At 39.9% G+C, this 24,866-nt stretch overlaps 1 protein-coding gene across 1 annotated transcript in view; it reads left to right on the plus strand.

Moving 5' to 3' along the window:
* Positions 1-24,866, plus strand: part of POGLUT1 (protein O-glucosyltransferase 1) — a gene marked incomplete at its 5' end in the record, with an annotated part of 108,740 nt that overhangs the window by 55,276 nt on the left and 28,598 nt on the right. Inside the window, 1 exon segment of the mRNA XM_053705709.1 lies at positions 1,668-1,835. Within this exon segment, the coding sequence (XP_053561684.1) occupies positions 1,668-1,835 (168 nt within the window).

The raw sequence follows: 24,866 nt of genomic DNA on the forward strand, positions 1-24,866 counted from the left end.
GTCTTGTACGTCATGTCAGACTAATATCTGTAGGTAACTGTCACACATCCTACTACTGTCACACAAACACGCAGACATAGGTGTGTCTAGTTAGATGCCTGCAGCAGGTACACAGGGTCTTGTAGGTCATGTCAGACTAATATCTGCAGGTAACTGTCACACATCCTACTACTGTCACACAAACACGCAGACATAGGTGTGTGTCTAGTTAGATGCCTGCAGCAGGTACACAGGGTCTTGTACGTTATGTCAGACTAATATCTGCAGGTAGCGGTTTGTCACACATCCTACTACTGTCACACAAACACGCAGACATAGGTGTGTGTCTAATTAGATGCCTGCAGCAGGTACACAGGGTATTGTACGTCATGTCAGACTAATATCTGCAGGTAACGGTTTGTCACACATCCTACTACTGTCACACAAACACACAGACATAGGTGTGTGTCTAGTTAGCTACCTGCACCAGGTACACAGGGTCTTGTACGTCATGTCAGACTAATATCTGCAGGTAACTGTCACACATCCTACTACTGTCACACAAACATGCAGACATAGGTGTGTGTCTAGTTAGATACCTGCACCAGGTACACAGGGTCTTGTACGTCATGTCAGACTAATATCTGCAGGTAACTGTCACACATCCTACTACTGTCACACAAACATGCAGACATAGGTGTGTGTCTAGTTAGCTACCTGCACCAGGTACACAGGGTCTTGTACGTCATGTCAGACTAATATCTGCAGGTAACTGTCACACATCCTACTACTGTCACACAAACATGCAGACATAGGTGTGTGTCTAGTTAGATACCTGCACCAGGTACACAGGGTCTTGTACGTCATGTCAGACTAATATCTGCAGGTAACTGTCACACATCCTACTACTGTCACACAAACATGCAGACATAGGTGTGTGTCTAGTTAGATACCTGCACCAGGTACACAGGGTCTTGTACGTCATGTCAGACTAATATCTGCAGGTAACTGTCACACATCCTACTACTGTCACACAAACATGCAGACATAGGTGTGTGTCTAGTTAGATGCCTGCAGCAGGTACACAGGGTCTTGTACGTCATGTCAGACTAATATCTGCAGGTAACTGTCACACATCCTACTACTGTCACACAAACATGCAGACATAGGTGTGTGTCTAGTTAGATGCCTGCAGCAGGTACACAGGGTCTTGTACGTCATGCCAGACTAATATCTGCAGGTAACTGTCACACATCCTACTACTGTCACACAAACATGCAGACATAGGTGTGTGTCTAATTAGATGCCTGCAGCAGGTACACAGGGTCTTGTACGTCATGTCAGACTAATATCTGCAGGTAACGGTTTGTCACACATCCTACTACTGTCACACAAACATGCAGACATAGGTGTGTGTCTAGTTAGAAGCCTGCAGCAGGTACACAGGGTCTTGTACGTTATGTCAGACTAATATCTGCAGGTTACTGTCACACGTCCTACTGTCACACAAACACGCAGACATAGGTGTGTGTCTAGTTAGATGCCTGCAGCAGGTACACGGGGTCTTGTACGTCATGTCAGACTAATATCTGCAGGTTACTGTCACACGTCCTACTACTGTCACACAAACATGCAGACTCTTACTATTCTGTAATTTCTGACATTCTCTAACTTTGCTTCTCTCCCAGGTACTTATTTAATTTCCGTGGGGTGGCAGCCAGTTTCCGGCTAAAGCACCTCTTCCTGTGTGGATCTCTGGTATTTCATGTGGGTAAAGAATGGCAGGAATTCTTTTACCATCGACTGGAGCCATGGGTGCATTATGTGCCCGTCAGCCAGGAGTTGACTGAGCTACGGTAATATTCTATGCATGCACTTTTCTGTATTGCACCTGTCACATTCTCAGATCAATAGCATAAGGTTAGACTAGGGTAGACCATATTTATACCTTAGTTTTGTGTGGGCAGAGTCAAGTTAATGTAAGTACAGTGAATTATGTGCAGTGCATCATGTAGATTATAGGTAAGGGCCGGAGGTGAGTGCAGTGAGTTATGTGCAGTGGATCATGTAGAGTATAGGTAAGGGCCGGAGGTGAGTGCAGAGAGTTATGTTCAGTGTATCATGTAGAGTATAGGTAAGGGCCGGAGGTGAGTGCAGTGAGTTATGTTCAGTGTATTATGTAGAGTATAGGTAAGGGCCGGAGGTGAGTACATGATACACTGCACATAACTCACTGCACTCACCTCCGGCCCTTACCTATACAGGATACACTGCACATAACTCACTGTAAAGTATAGCTAAGGGCCGGAGGTGAGTGCTGTGTGTTATGTGCAGTGTATCCTGTAGAGTATAGGTAAGGGCCGGAGGGGAGTGCAGTGAGTTATGTGCAGTGTATCATGTAGAGTATAGGTAAGGGCCGGAGGGGAGTACATGATACACTGCACATAACTCACTGTAAAGTATAGGTAAGGGCCGGAGGTGAGTGCAGTGAGTTATGTGCATTGTATCATGTAGAGTATAGGTAAGGGCCGGAGGGGAGTACATGATACACTGCACATAACTCACTGTAAAGTATAGGTAAGGGCCGGAGGTGAGTGCAGTGAGGTATGTGCAGTGTATCATATAGAGTATCGGTAAGGACAGGAGGTGAGTGCAGTAAGTTATGTGCAGTGTATCATGTAGAATATAGGTAAGGATGGGAGGTGAGTACAGTGAGTTCAGCCAGTAGGATAGGAAAAATGTTCATACGTAATAAATAAGACATGTTTCACAAATGGCAGTTGCTTAATTATTGAATGGTGAGTTAGGTGCAAGTTAGATAAGGGCAGATGGTAAGATGATGCCCTATAGGTAAGGGTAAATTAATGAGTACAGCAAATCATTGCACTATAGATAAAGGGTGAAGATGAGTTAGACAAGTCTGTGCACTATAGATAAGGGGTGAAGATGAGTTAGATAAGTCTGTGCACTATAGATAAGGGTGAAGATGAGTTAGACAAGTCTGTGCACTATAGATAAGGGATGAAGATGAGGTAGACAAGGCAGTGAACTATAGCTAAGGATTGTTAGATATAACCTAGGTTACAATATTATTTAATTATACTTCAGTGGTAACCTCTAACATATTATATATTTATGTAACGATATTTCCAAAGTTCTGATCAGTTAATCCTTATACAGTATTCACACCAAATATATTTATGTAGAAAATAGATTATGAATCAATTATATATGTATATGCTGTTACACTTTTCTATACAAAGCAAACCATAAAATATATTTCTATAAGTTAGCCTTAGCTCCAAATAAATTAAACATCAGATATTACCATAAACTTACAAGACAATTTATAATTAGTCAGCAACACTTGCTCCAATACCACAATATGGACTACTAACTTGACAATGCTTAGTTAACAATATAACCAAATCCTAATAAATCTATCGAATTTCCAGGAAAATATAATTAAGCTATTTTCAACCCCATATAATCTAATATACTTTACTTAAACCCAGAGATTGTTACACAATACTACCAGTTCAACATATGCAAATTAATCTAGCATAAAAACAACTTCTTATTTAGCCACAATAAAACAAATTCTAAAATATATCACAATAACTGCAATTAGCTTATGACATAAAAATATATAATTCCTTTCTTAATAATAATATTTAATACCAGTACACTTACTACCCTAGTCTAATCAATATTAAATATAAGAAGGATACCCTTTAACTCACAAGCTGCAGCAATACTATGCTATAAATAATTTCTTTGCTAAAATCTATTAAAAATATAAAATAACCATTAATACATTACCACAAAACCAATATTTGAGAGTTTCAGCTTTTCCAGATAAATTGTTTTCACCGTCGTAAGAGGGGATGCACAAGTCTGGACGTAAATGTTAGGCCCAATTTTGTCTTACAAACCTCTGTATTTCCAAGTCAGCAGTTTGTCAGTAAGCCAAGTTAAGCAGCAAAAAAGCCCCTTTCTTCCATGTAATTGGCAAGAGTCCATGAGCTACTGACATATGGGATATACAATCCTACCAGGAGGGGCAAAGTTTCCCAAACCTAAAAATGCCTATAAATACACCACTCACTACACCCACAATTCAGTTTTACAAACTTTGCCTCCTATGGAGGTGGTGAAGTAAGTTTGTGCTTGATTTTTTTTCTTCTATGATAAGCGCTTCTCAGCATTCTGAAGCCCGATTCCTCTCTGAGTACAGTGTTTGTCAGAGGGATGTAAAGGGAGTATCACCTATTAATATTTATGGTTTCCCTCGCGGGAAATCTTTTCAAAGGTTCTCTGTTATCGGTCGTAGAGATTCATCTCCTACCTCCCTTTTCAGATCGACTATATACTCTCATATTCCATTACCTCTACTGATAACTGTTTCAGTACTGGTTTGGCTATCTGCTATATGTGGATGGGTGTCTTTCGGTAAGTATGTTTATATTACTTAAGACACTCTCAGCTATGGTTTGGCGCTTTATGTATTAATATAAAGTTTTAAATATATGTATTGTACTTGTATTTGCCATGAGTCAGGTTTATGTATATATTTTTTTTGCAGACTATCAGTTTCAAAATTGGGAAACCTATTTAGGAAGTTATTTTTTCTTACCTGGGGTATAGTCTTTTCTTCAAATTGACTGCTTTTTCATTAATTTTCGGGGGCAAAATTAGGCTCGCGAGGTCACAAAATGCTGATATTTATTGTGTCATTCTTGCCGCGAGAATTTTTTGGCGCAAAAGTATGTTCGGTGATGCAAATTCGACGTTTCCGGCGTCTTTGTTGACGCCAGGTTTCATTGCACAAGGTTGCGTCTGCCATGACGCGAGTTGTGTCATTTCCGGATGTTGTTAGCGCCAAACAATTTCATTTGCGTTGCGCGTCGTACTTGGCGCCAAATAATTTAATTATTTAAACCCCACTTCCTATATGCCTCTTGCCTTTTTTATGCTCAGAGGGCTATGCTGTTTGCATCTTTTTTCCCATTCCTGAAACTGCCATATAAGGAAATTGATCATTCTGCTTTATATGTTGTTTTTTTCTCTTACATTTGCATGATGTCTCAATCTGATCCTGTCTCAAAACCACTGTTGGAACCCTGCTGCCTGATAACAGTTCTACCAAATCTAATCTGTTGTAAGAGATTATATCTCCAGCTGTAGTATGTAACAGTTGTCATGATAAGATTTTACATGCAGAGAATGTGAATGTATCCATCAGTACTAGTACAATGCCTGTTGTTCCTTCAACATCTAATGTACATAATATCCCTGTGAATATAAAAGATTTTATTGCTAATGCAATTCAGAAGGCTTTGTCTGCTATGCCGCCTTCTAATAAACATAAAAGGTCTTTTAAAACTTCTCATAAAGTTGATGATATTTCAAATGACCGACAACATACTGAATTATCCTCCTCCTGATGAGGATCTATCTGGTTCAGAAGATCCTACCTTAGATATTGACACTGACAAATCTACTTATCTCTTTAAGATGGAGTATATTCGTTCCTTGTTAAAAGAGGTGTTGATTACTTTGGATATTGAGGAAACTAGTCCTCTTGATACTAAAAATAGTAAACATTTAAATTCTGTTTATAGACCTCCTGTGGTTACTCCAGAGGTTTTTCCAGTTCTTTATGCTTTTTCTGATATGTTTTTAAAGGAATGGAATAGGCCTGGTACCTCTTTTATTCCTTCTTCTAGGTTTAAAAAGTTGTATCCTTTGCCAGCAGTTAGGTTGGAGTTTTGGGAAAAAATCCCCAAAGTTGATGGGGCTATTTCTACTCTTGCCAAAAGTAGTACTATTTCTATAGAAGATAGTACTTCTTTTAAGGACCCTTTAGATAGTAAACTTTAATCTTATCTAAGGAAAGCTTATTTATTTTCTGGCTACATTCTTAGACCTGATATATCCATGGCTGATGTTGCAGCTGCATCAACTTTTTGGTTGGAAAACTTAGCACAAACAGATCCTGATTTGTCTAGTATTGTTCGCTTGCTTCAACATGCTAATCATTTTATCTGTGATGCTATTTTTGAAATCATAAATATTGATGTTAAATCTATGTATTTAGCTTTTTTAGCTAGAAGAACTTTGTGGCTCAAATGTTGGAATGCTGACATGGTATCCAAGTCTAGATTACTATCTCTTTCTTTCCAAGGTAACAATTTATTTGGTTCTCAGTTGGATTCAATTATTTCAACTGTCACTGGGGGGAAGGGAGTTTTTTTACCTCAGGATAAAAGATCTAAGGGTAAATCTAAAGCTTCTAATCGTTTTTGTTCTTTTCGACAGAATAAGGAACAGAAAGCCAATCCTTCCCCCAAAGAATCTGGTTCCAATTGGAAACCTTCAAGTTGGAATAAATCCAAGCCTTTTAAGAAACCAAAGCCAGCCCCCAAGTTCGCATGAAGGTGCGGCCCTCATTCAAGCTCAGCTGGTGGGGGGCAGATTAAAAATTTTCCAAAACATTTGGGCAGATTCTGTTCAAAATCAATGGATTCAGAGTATTGTCTCTCAAGGGTATCGAATAGGTTTCAGAGTAAGACCTCATGTGAGAAGATTTTTTCTCACACGTTCCAGCAAATCCAGTGAAGGCTTAGTCTTTTTTTAAGTGTGTTTTTAGATCTAGAGCTTTCAGGGGAAATCATACCAGTTCCGTTTCAGGAACAGGGTCTGGGGTTTTATTCAAATCTATTCATTGTCCCAAAAAAAGAAAATTCATTCATACATAATTTTGAATCGTTTTATAAGAGTGCCAACTTTCAAAATGGTGACTATAAGAACTATTCTGCCTTTTGTTCAGCAAGGTCATATGTCCACGATAGACTTACAGGATGCATATCTTCATATTCTGATTCATCCAGACCACTATCGGTTTCTGAGATTCTCTTTTCTAGAGAAGCATTACCAATTTGTCGCTCTTCCATTTGGCCTAGCGACAGCTCCAAGAATTCTATCAAAGGTTCTCGGTGTCCTATTCTCTGTAATCAGAGAACAGGGTATTGCGGTCTTTCCTTATTTGGACAATATCTTGGTACTAGCTCAGTCTTTACATTCTGCTGAATCTCATAGAATCAACTAGTGTTGTTTCTTCAAAGACATGGTTGGAGGATCAATTTACCAAAAAGTTCCTTGATTCCTCAGACAAGGGTCTCCTTTTTAGGTTGGCAACTATGGATAAGTGACTGCGCCTGGATAGTATACCTGCTACACTATAAGAAGACCCCCTAATAATGTCCTAAAGCAAGATACAATTTTGGGTATATAGGAGCGCCAATGGCTAAGGTATACAACAGGTTGTCTATCTACACTATTATGTTCAAGATGTTACTCTAAACCACAAACTTTATGTTATAATTCAAATGTGAATATAATCCACATAGGAAAGATCAGATAGATCGTATGATAAAATATTTTAATTAATTCACATATATTAAACATCAAACCCAATAGGGAAATAACAAAAAATAAGGAGTTAAAAGTTAAGGGTTAAAAGTAATTAAAAACTCCCAATGTATTTAGCAATATAATTCAAATGAACCATTAACTACTAATACGCCTTCCGTATTTAAATGTACCTCATTGTAAAGGATACACTTATACCGTTGATAGTCACAAGTGCATTATACTGATGCACTCAGAATAAACTTAGATTCAGTCTAGATCGATTGTGGTTGTTAAAACAAGCATTGATAGTCACAAGTGCATAATAGAATAAGCTACTTCAAAAAAACATTTAAAAGGACCATATAAAAAGAACAAGATGAAAAATCTTATAAAAAGAACAAGGGAAAAAAGTCTGATTGGATCAATACCGGTATGTCCGTTTAAATGTGATTAAAAATGTGAAAAAAAGGTGATAAATTAGTGATAACAAACTTCCACTAATGTAAAAATACGAAATATAAAAATATAACATCCAAAAAATAATAAAATTACAAATGTTGATTGAAAAAAGATAAAAGTGATGACAATTAAATTAATAAAACTAAATTAGTGCCAAATCTTAGTGAAGGGTATGAAACCAAAAATACATATATGTCCACAATATGCTAATTTGCCTGATATAGCAGTGTTACCGTGTACTATAGCAGTAGTGATTCCTAGTCTAATTATATACAGCTGAACTAAAACCTAGTAGAGGGTATTGAACCAGAAATGTGTATAAAACCACAATATCTAGTATACTGATATAACTTTGTGGGAACAGAACTAATTTTACATCAGCTAATGACATAAAATATAAGAATCCAAGTGGAATTCCCAATACAATAAATGAAATTCCCAGATTGTAATTAATGAATGTCCCAAAGTCATTAGAAAAGTCAAAATTAATGTCCCAAATAATGCTTAGAATAATCGAAAAAAAATCCTCATCCTTTGTATTGTGCAGAGTACGATCCAGTATCCTAGTCCGTTGTGAGACAGAGACCTGTGGAAAAAGAAAGTGCACTAAACAAAAAAAACTTTGGGATATAGTCTATCGGTAAATAGACTTACCCAAATGCCGTTGTCCTGGGGGTATATGAGCCTCACAAATCTTACTTTCTATCGTCTACGCGTTTCGGCCCTAAAGAGAGGGCCTTTTTCAAGACATATTGAGGCTCACATAATACTGACCTTAAATACCAAGTATCGGTGGGAGTTGTTTCTAAAAAGAGCGCCAAACTAAGTCAGATGGAATCTGATTGCCCACCGCCGCCAACCGCACTTTCGTTTTGCAAACCTGATGTCCGTATGTTTGGTACTTCCGGTTTCATAATTTCCGGTTCTTACGGAACCATTTTGTCTGTGGGCAAGTGAGGGCAAATGGTATGGTCGATCAAATAATCTGATTTAGAAATGTAAATCTAAGTTATGGAACCACTTATTTGTACAATGTGTTAGTTCCAAATCGAGATAAATTATAATTACAAAGATTTTATATAGGAGATTTCAGACAGACAATATTACAACCGTGGCATATGTCAATCATCAGGGTGGGACTCGCAGTCCCCTAGCTATGAAAGAAGTATCTCGGATACTTTCTTGGGCGGAATCCAGTTCTTGTCTAATTTCTGCGGTACATATCCCAGGTGTAGACAATTGGGAAGCGGATTATCTCAGCCGTTAGACTTTATATCCGGGGGAGTGGTCTCTCCATCCAGATGTGTTTTTTCAAATTGTTCAAATGTGGGGTCTTCCAGAAATAGATCTAATGGCTTCTCATCTAAACAAGAAACTTCCCAGGTACTTGTCCAGGTCCAGGGATCCTCAGACAGAGTAGGTGGATGCGTTAACAGTAATTTGGTTTTACCAACCTGCTTATATCTTCCCGCCTCTAGTTCATCTTCCAAGAGTGATCTCCAAGATCATCAATGAACAATAGTTTGTGTTTCTGGTAGCACCAACATGGCCTCACAGGTTCTGGTATGCAGATCTTGTCCAGATGTCCAGTTGCCAACCTTGGCCACTTCCTTTAAGACCAGATCTTCTGTCTCGAGGACCGTTTTTCCATCAGGATCTCAAATCGTTAAATTTTAAGGTTTGGAAATTGAACGCTTAGTGCTTAGTCATAGAGGTTTCTCTGACTCCGTGATTGATACTATGTTACAGGCTCGTAAATCTGTTTCTAGGAAGATTTATTATTGAGTTTGGAAGACTTATATTTCATGGTGTTCTTCTCATAAATTCTCCTGGCATTCTTTTAGAATTCCTAGAATTTTACAGTTTCTTCAGGATGGTTTGGATAAAGGCTTGTCTGCAAGTTCCTTGAAGGGACAAATCTGCTCTTTCTGTTTTATTTCACAGAAAGATTGCTAAGCTTTCTGATATTCACTGTTTTGTGCAGGCTTTGGTCCGTATTAAGCCTGTCATTAAATCAATCTCTCCTCCTTGGAGTCTTAATTTGGTTTTGAAGGCTTTACAGGCTCCTCCTTTTGAGCCTATGCATTCTTTGGATATTAAACTACTTTCTTGAAAAGTGTTGTTCCTTTTGGCTATCTCTTCTGCTAGAAGAGTTTCCGAATGATCTGCTCTTTCTTGTAAATCTCCTTTTCTGATTTTCCATCAGGATAAGGCAGTTTTGCAGACTTCATTTAAATTTTTACCTAAAGTTGTGAATTCTAACTTTAATAGGGAAATTGTTCCCTCTTTGTGTCCTAATCCTAAGAATTCTTTGGAGAGATCCTTACATTCTCTGGATGTTGTAAGAGCTTTGAAATATTATGTTGAAGCTACTAAAGATTTTAGGAAGACTTCTAGTCTATTTGTTGTCTTTTCTGGTCCTAGGAAAGGTCAAAAAGCTTCTGCCATTTCCTTGGCATCCTGGTTAAAGCTTTTGATTCATCAGGCTTATTTGGAGTCGGGTCAGGCCCCACCTCAGAGAATCACAGCTCCTTCTACTAGATCAGTTTCCATTTTGTGGGCTTTTAAAAATGAAGCTAAATTCTACCGTTTTGATGTATTTGCTTCTTCGGAAGCAGTTTTTTGGTAGAAAAGTTCTTCAGGCAGCTGTTTCAGTTTGATTTCTCTGCTTATGTTTTAAGTTTTTTCTTTTCAATTATGAGAAAAACTTATTTTTTTTTGGATGTGGATTTAATTTTTTTAGCGGAAAATGGCTGTTTTTATTTTTATCCCTCCCTCTCTAGTGACTCTTCTGTGGAGTACCACATCTTGGGTATTACTATCCCATACGTCACTAGCTCATGGACTCTTGCCAATTACATGAAAGAAAACATAATTTATGTAAGAACCTGATAAATTAATTTCTTTCATATTGGCAAGAGTCCATGAGACCCACCCTTTTTATGGTGGTTATGTTTTTTTGTATAAAGCACAATTATATTTCCAGTTCCTTTGTTGTTGCTTTTTACTCCTTTTTCTATCACCCCACTACTTGGCTATAAGTTAAACTGAATTGTGGGTGTGGTGAGGGGTGTATTTATAGGCATTTTGAGGTTTGGTAAACTTTGCCCCTCCTGGTAGGATTGTATATCCCATACGTCACAAGCTCATGGACTCTTGCCAATATGAAAGAAATGAATTTATCAGGTAAGTTCTTACATAAATTATGTATTTACTTCCTGTGCCAGAGTTTTTATCTCTGTGATAAAACCCACCTCTTTTCTAATCATTGATGTAATTTGGGTACGCATTATTCAGAGCTTGTCTCTTTGGTTATTGGGAAATGTCATTCAATTTCCTTAAAGGCACACTACCCAAAAAATGTCTTTTGTGATTCATATAGAGCTTGCAATTTTAAGCAACTTTCTAATTTACTCCTATTATCAATTTTTCTTCGTTCTCTTGCTATCTTTATATGAAAAAGGCATCTAAGCTTTTTTCTTGGTTCAGCACTCTGGACAGCAGTTTTTGATTGGTGGATGAATTTATCCACCAATCTGCAAGGACAACCTAGGTTGTTCACCAAAAATGGGCCAGCATCTAAACTTACATTCTTGCATTTCAAATAAAGATACCAAGAGAATAAAGAACATTTGATAATAGGAGTAAATTAGAAAGTTGCTTAAAATTGCATGCTCTATCTGAATCACGAAATAATTTTTTTGGGTACAGTGTCCCTTTAAATTGAATCTCTCTGGTTGTTCTTCCCATATCAAACACCAGAGGGCGACAGACAAAGGAATGTAGCTTTGTTGGCCAAATCTTAAAAGGACATTGAACCAAATTTTTTCTTTCGTGATTCAGATAGAGCATGCAATTTTAAGCAACTTTCTAATTTACTCCTATTATCAAATTTTCTTTGTTCTCTTGCTATCTTTATTTGAAAAAGAAGGCATCTAAGCTATATTTTTGATTCAGAACCATGGAAAGCACTTGTTTATTGGTGGATGAATTTATCCACCAATCAGCAAGAACAACCCAGGTTGTTCACCAGAAATGGGCCGGCATCTAAACTTACATTCTTGCATTTCAAATAAAGATACCAAGAGAATGAAGACCATTTGATAATAGGAGTAAATTAGAAAGTTGCTTAGAATTGCATGATCTATCTGAATCCCAAAATAAACAAATGGGGTTCAGTGTCCCTTTAACTGTTTAAAGATATCTATATTTTTATAAAAATGTACATTTAATACCTCTATAATTTTCTATCTTTAATAAACTATTTGTTCAGTATATATGTCCTATCGAATATAATTTAGCATGTATTTATTGAGACTAAACATTGGGTATATTTCTAGTATCATATTAGTAAGTAATTATACTGTTAATTATTTGTTCTTCATAGAATCATAGCATTTAATATCCCGGTATTACATTGCATTTTCCTAGTCACCTTTTCCAGTTATCATCTTAATATCTCATACATACCTTGTGAGTAGTAGTCTGATGTAATTAATCATACAGCTATATTTACATTTGATTATTATTCCATTTTATATAAATATAGTATATCCAATATTTACTATATTATCTACATTTAATTATAATTATCTAGTAATTAATTATACAGATATATTGGATTCTCATTACATTTTAATATAAATATATTCATATTCAGTATATCTCTTGATAATGTTATTTTGAATGCATGAAAACACAAATATGATATAATTTATGGGACAACTCGCTGGTTTCTCACAAGTCTGAAAAACAAAGGATATGTTATTTATTTTAAATATACAGTCATATGTTCGTTTAATATATTATAAAAACCTGGGACATGTTTCTTAATAATCTTTGAGTGCATGGACTTATGTTTATGACAAATATTTATAGGACTGCTTATTTAGTACACATTAATTTCTTATTTGGAACCGAATTCCTGAGACAAAGAAAAATGTATTTTTATTCTGAAACAGTTTGCTTAACATTTTAAATTCACTAATATAGCTACCCACTTAATTCAGCAGATACTTATCTAATATGTTACTGTTAGGCATTTCTCTCAGATGCATAAATATACATTTATACAATGCTGAAGTACACCATAACTGAAAATTTTACTATATGACTTAAACACAAGTTTGTAAAGCTTGTAAAGTCTTATGCTTTCAAAATACACAGGTCTTAAAAGTTTTTTTTGTTGTCTCATGCTATATTCTATAGAGACGTAACGTCTGGAATTTCGTGTATTGAGAACTCAGTAAGGGACAATTTATTCCCTAGATGTGAATTATTTAAATTGCTGGTGATCCTGAAGTCTTGCTAGCTTCAAAGGACTAATTACTTTCTGTCTCTCTCTGAACAGCAGAAGATCTGAGTAAACATACTTTCTGTGCAGTGAAATTTACAGTATGGAGTTTTAATAAAAGCCAAAAATATATATAGATTAATTAATCAACATGATATCTATGCACATAGCTAACAATGATATTTCACCTTTTTTTTTACATGACATGGTGAAGATGAGTTGGACAAGTCTGTGCACTATAGATAAGGGGTGAAGATGAGTTAGACAAGTCTGTGCACTATAGATAAGGGGTGAAGATGAGTTAGACAAGTCTGTGCACTATAGATAAGGGGTGAAGATGAGTTAGACAAGTCTGTGCACTATAAATAAGGGATGAAGATGAGTTAGACAAGTCTATGCACTATAAATAAGGGATGAAGATGAGTTAGACAAGTCTATGCACTATAGATAAGGGGTGAAGATGAGTTAGACAAGTCTGTGCACTATAAATAAGGGATGAAGATGAGTTAGACAAGTCTATGCACTATAGATAAGGGATGAAGATGAGTTAGACAAGTCTGTGCACTATAAATAAGGGAAGAAGATGAGTTAGACAAGTCTGTGCACTATAGATAAGGGGTGAAGATGAGTTAGACAAGTCTGTGCACTATAGATAAGGGATGAAGATGAGTTAGACAAGTCTGTGCACTATAAATAAGGGATGAAGATGAGTTAGACAAGTCTATGCACTATAAATAAGGGATGAAGATGAGTTAGACAAGTCTGTGCACTATAGATGAGGGTGAAGATGAGTTAGACAAGTCTGTGCACTATAGATAAGGGATGAAGATGAGTTAGACAAGTCTGTGCACTATAGATAAGGGGTGAAGATGAGTTAGACAAGTCTGTGCACTATAGATGAGGGTGAAGATGAGTTAGACAAGTCTGTGCACTATAAATAAGGGATGAAGATGAGTTAGACAAGTCTGTGCACTATAGATAAGGGGTGAAGATGAGTTAGACAAGTCTGTGCACTATAGATAAGGGATGAAGATGAGTTAGACAAGTCTGTGCACTATAAATAAGGGTGAAGATGACTTGGACAAAGTCGGTGAACTATAAATAAGGGTGAAGATGACTTGGACAAGTCGGTGCACTATAGATAAGGGTGAAGATGCTTTAGACAAGTCGGTGCACTATAGATAAGGGGTGAAGATGAGTAAGACAAGTCGGTGCACTATAGATAAGGGGTGAAGATGAATTAGACAAGTCGGTGCACTATAAATAAGGGTGAAGATGACTTGGACAAGTCGGTGAACTATAAATAAGGGTGAAGATGACTTGGACAAGTCGGTGCACTATAGATAAGGGTGAAGATGCTTTAGACAAGTCTGTGCACTATAGATAAGGGGTGAAAATGAGTAAGACAAGTCGGTGCACTATAGATAAGGGTGAAGATGCTTTAGGCAAGTCTGTGCACTATAGATAAGGGGTGAAGATGAGTAAGACAAGTCGGTGCACTATAGATAAGGGGTGAAGATATTAACATAGTAGATGAGGTTGAAAAAGATAGAAGTCTATAAAGTTCAACCTATACAAATCTAAAATACTTACAAAAAGCTCCAGTTAAACTTAAATAATCCCACTAAAAGGTGACCCATTTAATACTAGCAATCATATCCATGAATTTTGTTTCTAGACAGAAATGTATCCAAACAATTTATTAAATGTATCTAGGGTATTGGCATTCACTACCTCCTTTGGTAATGAGTTCCACAATTTTATTGCTCTTACAGTGAAAAAACGTTTCTGTTGCAGGAGAGTAAATCTCCTTTCCTCCAACCTTAAATTGTTACCCTCTTGTCACAAACAAGTTTCTTGGAATAAACAGAGCTTCTGCAATCTCTGTATATGGGCCTTGAATATATTTATATAAAGTAATCATGTCACCTCTCAAGCGCCTTTTTTCTAAAGAAAACAGACCCAGTTTGGCTAGCCTCTCCTCATAGCTTAAATTCTCTATTCCCCTTATTAGCTTTGTGGCCCTTCTCTCAACTTTTTCTAGTTCTGCAATATCTATTTTTTTTGCAATCGTTCCCCATAACTGCACTCCATACTCAAGGTGAGGTCTTACCAGGGCTTTATATAGTGACAGAATTATGCTTTTCTCCTTCGAATCAATGCCTCTTTTAATACATGCTAGTATCTTATTAGCCTTTGTAGCCGCTGCCCTGCATTGTGCACCCATCTTTAGCTTGTTATCTATTACTACTCCCAAATCCCTTTCCTCCTCTGTTTGGCTAAGTCTTGTCCCATTTAAATAATACGTTGCCTGCTTATTTTTACTTCCAAAATGTAGAACCTTGCATTTTCCCGTATTAAATCTCATTTTCCATTTACTTGTCCATACTTCTAATTTTTGCAGATCCCTTTGTAATGAAAGTTCATCCTGCTCTGACCTAATGGCCTTACTTAACTTAGTATCATCTGCAAAAATAGAGATGTCGCTTTCTTATCCTTGCTCAAAGTCATTTATAAAAATATTACAAAGGAGAGGGCCCAGTACTGATCACTGGGGGACTCCACTAATTACAAAAAATGTTATAGATTACTGGCACTAGTATAAGTGAATATAGGAATTAATGGAATATTAATTGTAAATTCCAGTGCTACCCCCCATATAATAAATGAAATCTGGATTTTTAGGAAAGAACCTTAGTGGGGGTTTAAATTGGCACTCCTTCCTATAGAGCAGTGTTTTTCAACCAGTGTGCCGTGGCACACTAGTGTGCCGTGAGAGATCCTCAGGTGTGCCACGGCAGACTGACAACAGTGTGACATATTTTTTAAACTTTGCTTGTTTTTTACTCCCAGTGCAGGGGTAGTTTGTAGGAGGCATGGCATAACAGCACAATACATACAGTATGTGTGTATTTGTGTGTATGTGTATATATATATGCTGTATTAGGCTACAATGTGTGATTTTTTTTAAATTTTGGGATGGTGGTGTGCCACAGGATTTTTTAATGTAAAAAAGTGTGCCACGGCAAAAAAAAGGTTAAAAATCACTGCTATAGAGTATGTGATAAAAGTCACAACTTTATTAAATATTAAGTTAAAAGGGAGAATATAATCTCCTAAATTATCGATTAAACCAACCAAATAAAGAATATACTATGTCTGGTCACCCCCTGTGCTTTACAGTGCATGTCTCTTTGCACTTTTATTACATTTTTCTTAGATGTTAGTCATCCCTGTCACCTGAAGCCGAGGTATGCTGTTATCGGCAGGAAACAGGGGGGTGACCAGACATAATAGTTTATTCTTTATTTGGTTGGTTTAATCGATAATTTAGGAGATTATATTCTCCTTTTTAACTTAATATTTAATAAAGTTGTGACTGTGGCAAACCTCGCCACTTATGAACTATGCAGGAATTGTTATTTAGGCTAATGGTTAAAATGTATGTTAAACTGTATGTTACTGTATGTAATACAATTATATGTTGATGATGTCATTGTATCAGTTCGGAAACCCCTTCTAGGGGAGATTGTTTTAAAAGTTGGTTGTTTTTGCCGTTGTAAAAAGAAGTTGTTAACTCCCAGACTATGTGTCGTCTAGTTATTTGCTTGTCTCTGCTTACCAAAAAGATATTACAGATCCTACTGCCTCTCCGCTACAGTTGGTGGCAAGCGACGGGATTCAAACCTCACAGCAAGTCGTAGGACATGTGATGTATATGAACAGACGGTGAATGGGGACAGATTATACCAGACTAAAGCGAACTGCATTAAAGGAATTACTGGAGGCGAGAGGAATTATTGCCAGCAATAAAACCAAAGCAAGGCTGATTGCGGAGCTCATGGAGGGAGACCGGGTAGCAGGTACGGCCGTACCCATGGCGAACAACGAAACCGAATTCCAAAAAGAGATGCGGACCCGGTTGGCTTTTTTTCCGCTGCCCCATTCAGAGGAGCTCCTGACACGGATATCAGCAGATGTACAGGAGTACTTGATGATTACCCGACAAACCACCCCGAGACCCGGAGAGGGGCTACCAGTACACTCCAGTGCTGGTACAGGGAAAGCTAAGATTCCCTACCATGCATTCAAGGATCATACCGACACGGAGGATATCGATGGGTACCTACAGGACTTTCAGCGATTATGCCAACTGCATAATATTAGTACCGCTGACCAAGTTCCCCTACTGGCTGGCAAGTTATCCGGGCGGGCCGGTGAAGCCTACCGCACCATACCAGATGAGGACAGCAGGGACTACCAGAAGGTAAAACAGGCCATCCTGACTAGGTATGCTATTACCCCGGAGGCATACCGACAGCGGTTCCGAGACCTGAAGAAGCTGGAGAAAGATACCCACACTGATTGGGCGCATCGGCTAACCAGGGCTGCTAAAGGCTGGTTGCAGGCAGCCCAAGTCACCCAGTTGGAAGACCTTTTACAACTCCTGTTGATGGAGCAATTCTTCCAAGGGGTGTCCACCGAATTGCAAGACGCTCGGAGAGCTCAACGAAAACAGCAACGCTCCAGTATTGGGGTCACCCCAACCCCCACTGCAGCCCACTGCAGCTCCCACACCTCTGCTACCCCATCCTGGAGGGGGAATCCACCCTCCCCGATACCAGACTCGATCAGCTATCCGTTGCCATCTTTGTAACCAACAAGGGCACATTCAGAGAGACTGTCCCAGGAACAAGAACCGATCCAACTGGAACAACCAGAACAACTTGTCAAACAACCGGGCAGCTGTGCACTGCTACCAGAACGAGCCCCGACTACAGACCCAACCTGCAGTCTTCCACGAGGAACCCTTGGGCATCTTACACGAAGTAAACCCAGTACAGGCCGCTTCGGACAACCTACAAAGCCACCACCAGGTGGTCTGTATGGAGGGTCGACGTGTCCAAAGGTTTGCGTGACTCTGGGGCCACCATAACCTTGCTCCAGCAACATTTAGTTTCCACCAATCAACTCACCGGAGACTGTGTAGCTGTCCGGGTGGTCGGGGTAGCCATTTACAAGATTCCAACGGCCAAAGTACACTTGGATTGGGGAGCAGGGTCGGGGAACGTAGAAGTGGGCCTTATGCAAAATTTGCCCGCAGACGTTTGCATCCAGAACCTCCCCACAAGCAGCACTGCCGGTGGTTACCCAACAACAGGCCCGCACCAACGCACTGGCTGATCACTCTGAGGCTCAGGTAAGCAATCACCTCCCTAATGTCTCTTGGGCCCCTCCACTAGAGTTTGGTAGCGAAGTGGCCACTGACCCCTCGTTGCAAGTATATAGAGATAAGGTAGACCAGAATCAGGCGGGGCTGGAAGGAGAGAGGTACGGTTGGAACAAGGGGTTACTGTACAGGTATGCAGAGAAGATAGTGGCCGAATCTATTCCCCTATCCGTTCAGCAGTTAATAGTACCTCAGAGGTATAAACGAGAACTGCTACGGGTTGCCCACGATATTCCGCTGTCAGGCCACCTAGGAGTTAGTCGGACGAAGCATTGCCTAACTCAGAATTTCTTTTGGCCAGGGATCACCAAAGATATTAGGCAGTATTGCCAGACGTGTGACACCTGCCAACGAGTAGGGAAAAGAGACCACCGATATAAGGCGAAGCTACACTCCCTCCCCATAATAGAGGAGCCTTTTAGTCGAGTGGTGGTGGACCTCATTGGCCCCCTAGCCAAGCCTAGCTCCTCAGGAAAGAGGTATATACTCACAGTCGTGGATTATGCCACCCGATATCCCGAGGCGGTGGCTCTGGCTAATATTCATGCCGAGACCGTGGCGGATGCCCTCATCAAAATCTTCTCCCGCATGGGATTTCCCCGGGAGATTATTTCGGACCGGGGCACCCAGTTTACGGCCGAGATTACCCACCAGTTGTGGAGGGCATGTGGGGTGAAACCCATTGTAAATTCCGCTTATCACCCCCAGTCTAATGGGCTCTGTGAACGGTTTAACGGAACACTGAAACAGATGCTCCGCACGTTCATGGATACCCAGAAGAACTGGGAGCGATTTCTACCCCATTTGCTTTTCGCCTATTGGGAGGTACCTCAGGAGTCCACGGGGTTCTCTCCCTTTGAATTATTATTCGGAAGGAGGGTACGTGGTCCCCTAGACTTAATCCGAGAGCATTGGGAGGGGGAAGTCACTAATGACGGTACTCCTATCGTACCATACGTGCTGGAGTTTAGGGAGCGCCTGGAGGCCCTGACTCTGACCGTCCGCTCCAACCTCCAGGCGGCTCAAACCCGTCAGCACCGTTGGTATGATAGGGGCGCCAGGGACCGCAGTTTTCAGACTGGGCAGAAGGTGCTAATCTTAAAACCGGTCAAAAATGATAAACTGCAGGCCTCCTGGCAGGGCCCATACAAGGTGGTGGAACAAATCTGTGACACCACCTATGTGATCGGCCCATGTACTGGAGCAGGCGGTAGACGCATGCTCCATGTAAATATGTTGAAGCCGTACCATGAACGCACAGAGGAGGTGAATGCTATTTGCGCCCCTGCCGCGGACGACGCAGACAGTTTACCTCTTCCCGACCTCCTAGGAATGAAGAACCGGAATGAAGGTCTGGGAGAGGTACAATTGGGTGAGCGGTTAAGTCCTCAGGAACGAAATCAAATAGCGGAACTACTACAGGAAAAGAGACACGTTCTCCAACGTGCCTGGATATACCTGACTGGCCACCCATAGGGCAGAAACCCCAGGTCACCTCCCCATGCATCATCCTCCTTACCGCATACCAGAATCGGTGAGAGAACATATGCAGAAGGAAATTGACGAGATGCTACAGTTAGGATTGATTGAGCACTCGGACAGCCCCTGGGCCTCGCCGGTAGTTCTAGTGCCGAAGCGGGACGGCACGACCCGCTTCTGCGTAGACTATTGGAAACTTAATGATAAAACCGTGTCTGACGCCTACCCTATGCCCCGGATAGATGAGCTCCTGGATAAAATGGCTCGAGGCCAGTACCTCACCACCATAGATTTGTGTAAGGGGTACTGGCAGATCCCACTAGCCGAGGATGCCATCCCCAAGTCAGCGCTCGTCACCCAGTTTGGCCTGTACCAATTCAAGGTCATGCTCCGGCTACTTTCCAGCGGATGGTAGATCGGCTACTGGATGGGTCCTAAGAGTACGCATGCGCCTATTTGGATGACATAGCTATATTTAGCAGCTCCTGGGACGAACATTTGAACCATATAGGGGTGATCCTAGATCGCATTAGGGAGGCAGGATTAACCCTTAAGCCTAGCAAATGCCATATTCGGATGGCAGAGGTCCAGTACCTAGGGCACCGAGTAGGTAGCGGGCAGCAGAAGCCCGAACCGGCCAAGGTAGAGGCCGTAGCCAAGTGGCCCACTCCCCATACCAAGACCCAAGTGCTAGCTTTTCTAGGTACCGCAGGCTATTATAGGAAGTTCATACCTAATTATAGTACCCTAGCCAAACCCCTCACCGACCTCACCCGTAAAAACCTTCCTAAGATTGTTACCTGGAGCCTAGAGTGTGAACAAGCATTCCAAGAACTGAAAAACGCTCTCGTAAATGCCCCTATCCTTGCTGCCCCGGATCCAACTAAATGCTTTCTCGGCCATACAGACGCTTCTATGTTTGGATTGGGTGCCCTGTTGAGCCAAGTAGGGGCTGATGGCGGCGAGCATCCTGTGGCCTACCTAAGCAGGAAACTGTTACCCCGAGAAGTTAGCTAAAAGGAATGCCTGGCCGTGTTGTGGGCCCTCAAGAAACTTCAGCCGTATCTATATGTACAACAATTCTCCCTGCTCACAGATCACAACCCGTTGGTGTGGCTGAACAGGGTATCTGGATGCCCGGCTGTTGCGCTGGAGTTCGGCGCTGTAGCCGTTTGACTTAACAATCCATTACCGCCCTGGGAAGCAAAACGGCAACGCCGACGGGTTGTCCAGACAAACCGAACTTGAACCTTGATCTATGAACACTCCTCCGGACCTCCCCAAGCCAATCCGTTTGGATCAGACTGGGTATGCCGGCTTGGTTCTGGGGGAGCATTGTGGCAAATCTCGCCACTTATGAACTATGCGGGAATTGTTATTTAGGCTAATGGTTAAAATGTATGTTAAACTGTATGTTACTGTAATACAATTATATGTTGATGATGTCATGTATCAGTTCGGAAACCCCTTCTAGGGGAGACTGTTTTAAAAGTTGGTTGTTTTTGCCGTTGTAAAAAGAAGTCGTTGTTAACTCCCAGACTATGTGTTGTCTAGTTACTTGCTTGTCTCTGCTTACCAAAAAGATATTACAGATCCTACTGCCTCTCTGCTACAGTGACTTTTATCACGTACTCTATAGGAAGGAGTGCAAATTTAAACCCCCACTAAGGTTCTTTCCTAAAAATCCGGACTCCACTGATTACCTTTGTCCAATCTAAGTATGATCCATTTACTACTACTCGTTGCTCCCTATCTTTTATCCAGTTATTTATCCATGAGCTAACGTTTTCAGCTATTCCCAGTCCCTTAATTTTGTGCATTAATCTCATGTGGCACTGTATCAAATGTCTTTGCAAAATCTAAGTATATCACATCAACTGATTCCCCTTTATCTATATTTTTACTTATTTCCTCATAGAATCTAATTAGATTAGTTTGACATGATCTATTTCTCATAAAACCATGCTGATTTGAACTCATAATGTTGTTTACACAAATGTGCTCATCAATATAATCCCTTCAAATATCTTCCCCACTATTGATGTCAGACTAACAAGCCTATAGCTTCCTGGATCATCCCTGCTTCCCTTTTTGAAGAGTGGCACCACATTAGCTTTACGCCAGTCCTGGAGTACCATGCCTGAGGATAATGAGTCTTGAAAAATTAAGAGTAGAGGTTTATCTATAACAGTGCTAAGTTCCCTTAACACCCTTGGGTGTATTCCATCTGGGCCTGGAGTTTTATTTACCTTTAATATTATCCAGTTTTTTCCTGGTATCCTCTGTACATAACCCAGTTAATGGTATGGGCTGGCATGTTCTAGTTTATTCCAAAGTATCGTCCATTGGTCCCTCTCTTGTGTATACTAAAGAAAAGAACTGGTTTAGTACCTCAGCCTTCTCCCAGTCACTGTTAATCATGCTACCCTCCACGCATTTTAATGTACCTATATTGTCCTTAGATTTTTTGCTATTTATGTACTTAAATGTTGAGTCTGTACTATTTTCTTTGAATAATTTAAATGCCCTACATTTTTTCCTAATTTCTCTCAACACATTTTTATTTTGCCACATTGGCTTGGATGTTTTATTTTAATTTTCATAGCCATATGGTATTTGTTGATATGTATATTTATTTAACAACGTTTTAAATATTATCCATTTATCCTCTGTATTTTTATTAGAGAATACATTGTCCCGATTTGTTATTTAATGATTTCCTTAAATAGTTGAATTTTGCTTTCTTAAAATCAAAAGTCTTAGTTAAACCTTTAAGACACTGCATATGAAAAGAGATTTCAAATGTGACCATGTTAAGATCACTGTTACCCAAATGTTCTTTGACTTCTATATTATATCTGTATTGTTTGCTAGCACTAAATCCAATATAGCTTTACTTCTAGTTGGCTCCTCTATTAATTGTGACAAGAAGTTATCCCTGAGAACATTTAAAAATATATCCCCCTTAGCTGAATTACTAGTTTCATTGGCCCAGTTTATCTCAGGGTAGTTAAAATATCCCATAATTACAGTGCTGTTATTAGCAGCCTTACCTATTTGCATTGGTAGTTGAGTTTCCTCCAGGTCACTAATGTTGGGGGGCTTGTAGCATGTTCCTAGTAATATTTTTTTAGGATTTTTCCCCCACTCTTTATTTCAACCCACAGGGTCTCTACATTGTCACCTGTATCATAAATTTCTTCCCTTATTGTAGGTTTAAGGTTAGGTTTAATATGCATGCAGATTCATCCACCCCTTTTATTATTTCTGTCCCTCCAAAATAATGTATACCCCTCTAAGTTAACTGCCCAGTCATGTGAATCATCCCACCAAGTTTCAGTTATATTGATAACATCATAGTCCTCTTCTGCAACTAAGAGCATCAGCTCCTCCATTTTACTTGTCATACTTCTTGCATTTGTTGTCATACATTTAATTTTCATGTGCTTTCTGCTGCTACTTGGTGTGCTTTCCTCTATACTTTCTAATGTGACATTTCTTAAGTCATCCCTTCCTTGAGATATTATAGGAGTGACATATTCACAGACTGATTTCTCTGTTCTATTGTGTTCTAACTGACCCTCCCCACCTTTGCCTAGTTTAAAAGATTATCTAAACATGCTACCATCCTTTCCCCCAACACACCTGCACCCATGTCATTCAGGTGCAATCCATCCTTACTGTACAAATTGTACCCAAGTGAAAAGTCAGCCCAGTGTTCTAAAAAGTCAACCCCCTCATTTTTACACCATGTTTTTAACCATGAATCAACAGACCTTAGCTCCTTCTGCCTTATTGAGTTAGCACACGGCACTGGTAATATCTCTAAAAATATTACTTTGGAGGTCCTTGCTTTAAGCTTGCTACCTAACTCCCTGAAGTCATCTTTTAGGACTTTTCATCTCCTGCTGATTCCTTCATTAGTACCAATATGTACAATGACTGCAGGATCAGACCCACATCCCTCTAACAATCTATCAATTTGCTCCACAATATGCCTAACACAAGCCCCTGGAAGATGGCAAACTGTTCTGTTTAAAGGGTCTGGATGACAAATTACCCTATCAACCTTCCTAATAATAGAGTCTCCTACTACCAACATCTGCCTCAGGCCCTGACTTGTATGCCCCTCTTCCATGACTGAAGGACTGTTAACTATAGTATTCCCCTCTACCATGTCTGAAGGACTGCCCACCATAGTATGCTGCTCTTCCACAACTAAAGGACTGTTAACTATACAAGGCAACACAGCCCTCTCTGACACTGCCACCCCTGAACTGATATCCCCAACATCTTCACTTAATCTTGGCAAATCTGTTGGGGTGTACCAGCTCAGAACTGGCCTGTCTCTTCCGCTTACCTTTACTTCACCCTCTAACTGTGACCCAGCTACATTCTGGAGTCTCCTCATCTGAATCCTCCCCATTCCCACTGCTAGAACCATTAACAACCAGCTCAGTCCTATCCATTTCCTTCCCAAGATAGGGAGAGTCCACAGCTTCATTCCTTACTGTTGGGAAATACAACACCTGGCCACCAAGAGGAGGCAAATACATCCCAGCCAAAGGCTTAAATATCCCTTCCGCTTCCTCATTACCCCAGTCATTCTTTACCTTTCGTCGCGTTAGGAGGTGGCAGAAAAATGTCAGAAGATTCGGAAAGTCCTGAAAATGGGTATCTGCCCTTCGAGATAGGACTGGAGTTTTAAGTAGTCATGTCAACCTCTCAGTGAGAGTATTGATGAAAGTTAGTCTGGAGATGCAGGGAAAGTTTTTCTGCGAAACCATCCAGACTACTGCTAACAGCTCCTAAGCATTCAGTGTTGACAAGTTTCACTGCCTGCTTTCTCTCACTTAAGTCCATGTCAGGAGCACTGCTATAAGACTGTCACACTTCAGAGGCTGTGTTCTGTTCCACCGCATGGATCCTGGAGGTAAGATTGTTTCAATTTTTACACATAAAACACTATAACAGGGTCACAGTGTGGCTCCTTTATACCTTGATAGGATC

Source organism: Bombina bombina, chromosome 3 (assembly GCF_027579735.1).
Source record: "Bombina bombina isolate aBomBom1 chromosome 3, aBomBom1.pri, whole genome shotgun sequence".
In the NCBI taxonomy this organism is placed as follows: domain Eukaryota; kingdom Metazoa; phylum Chordata; class Amphibia; order Anura; family Bombinatoridae; genus Bombina; species Bombina bombina.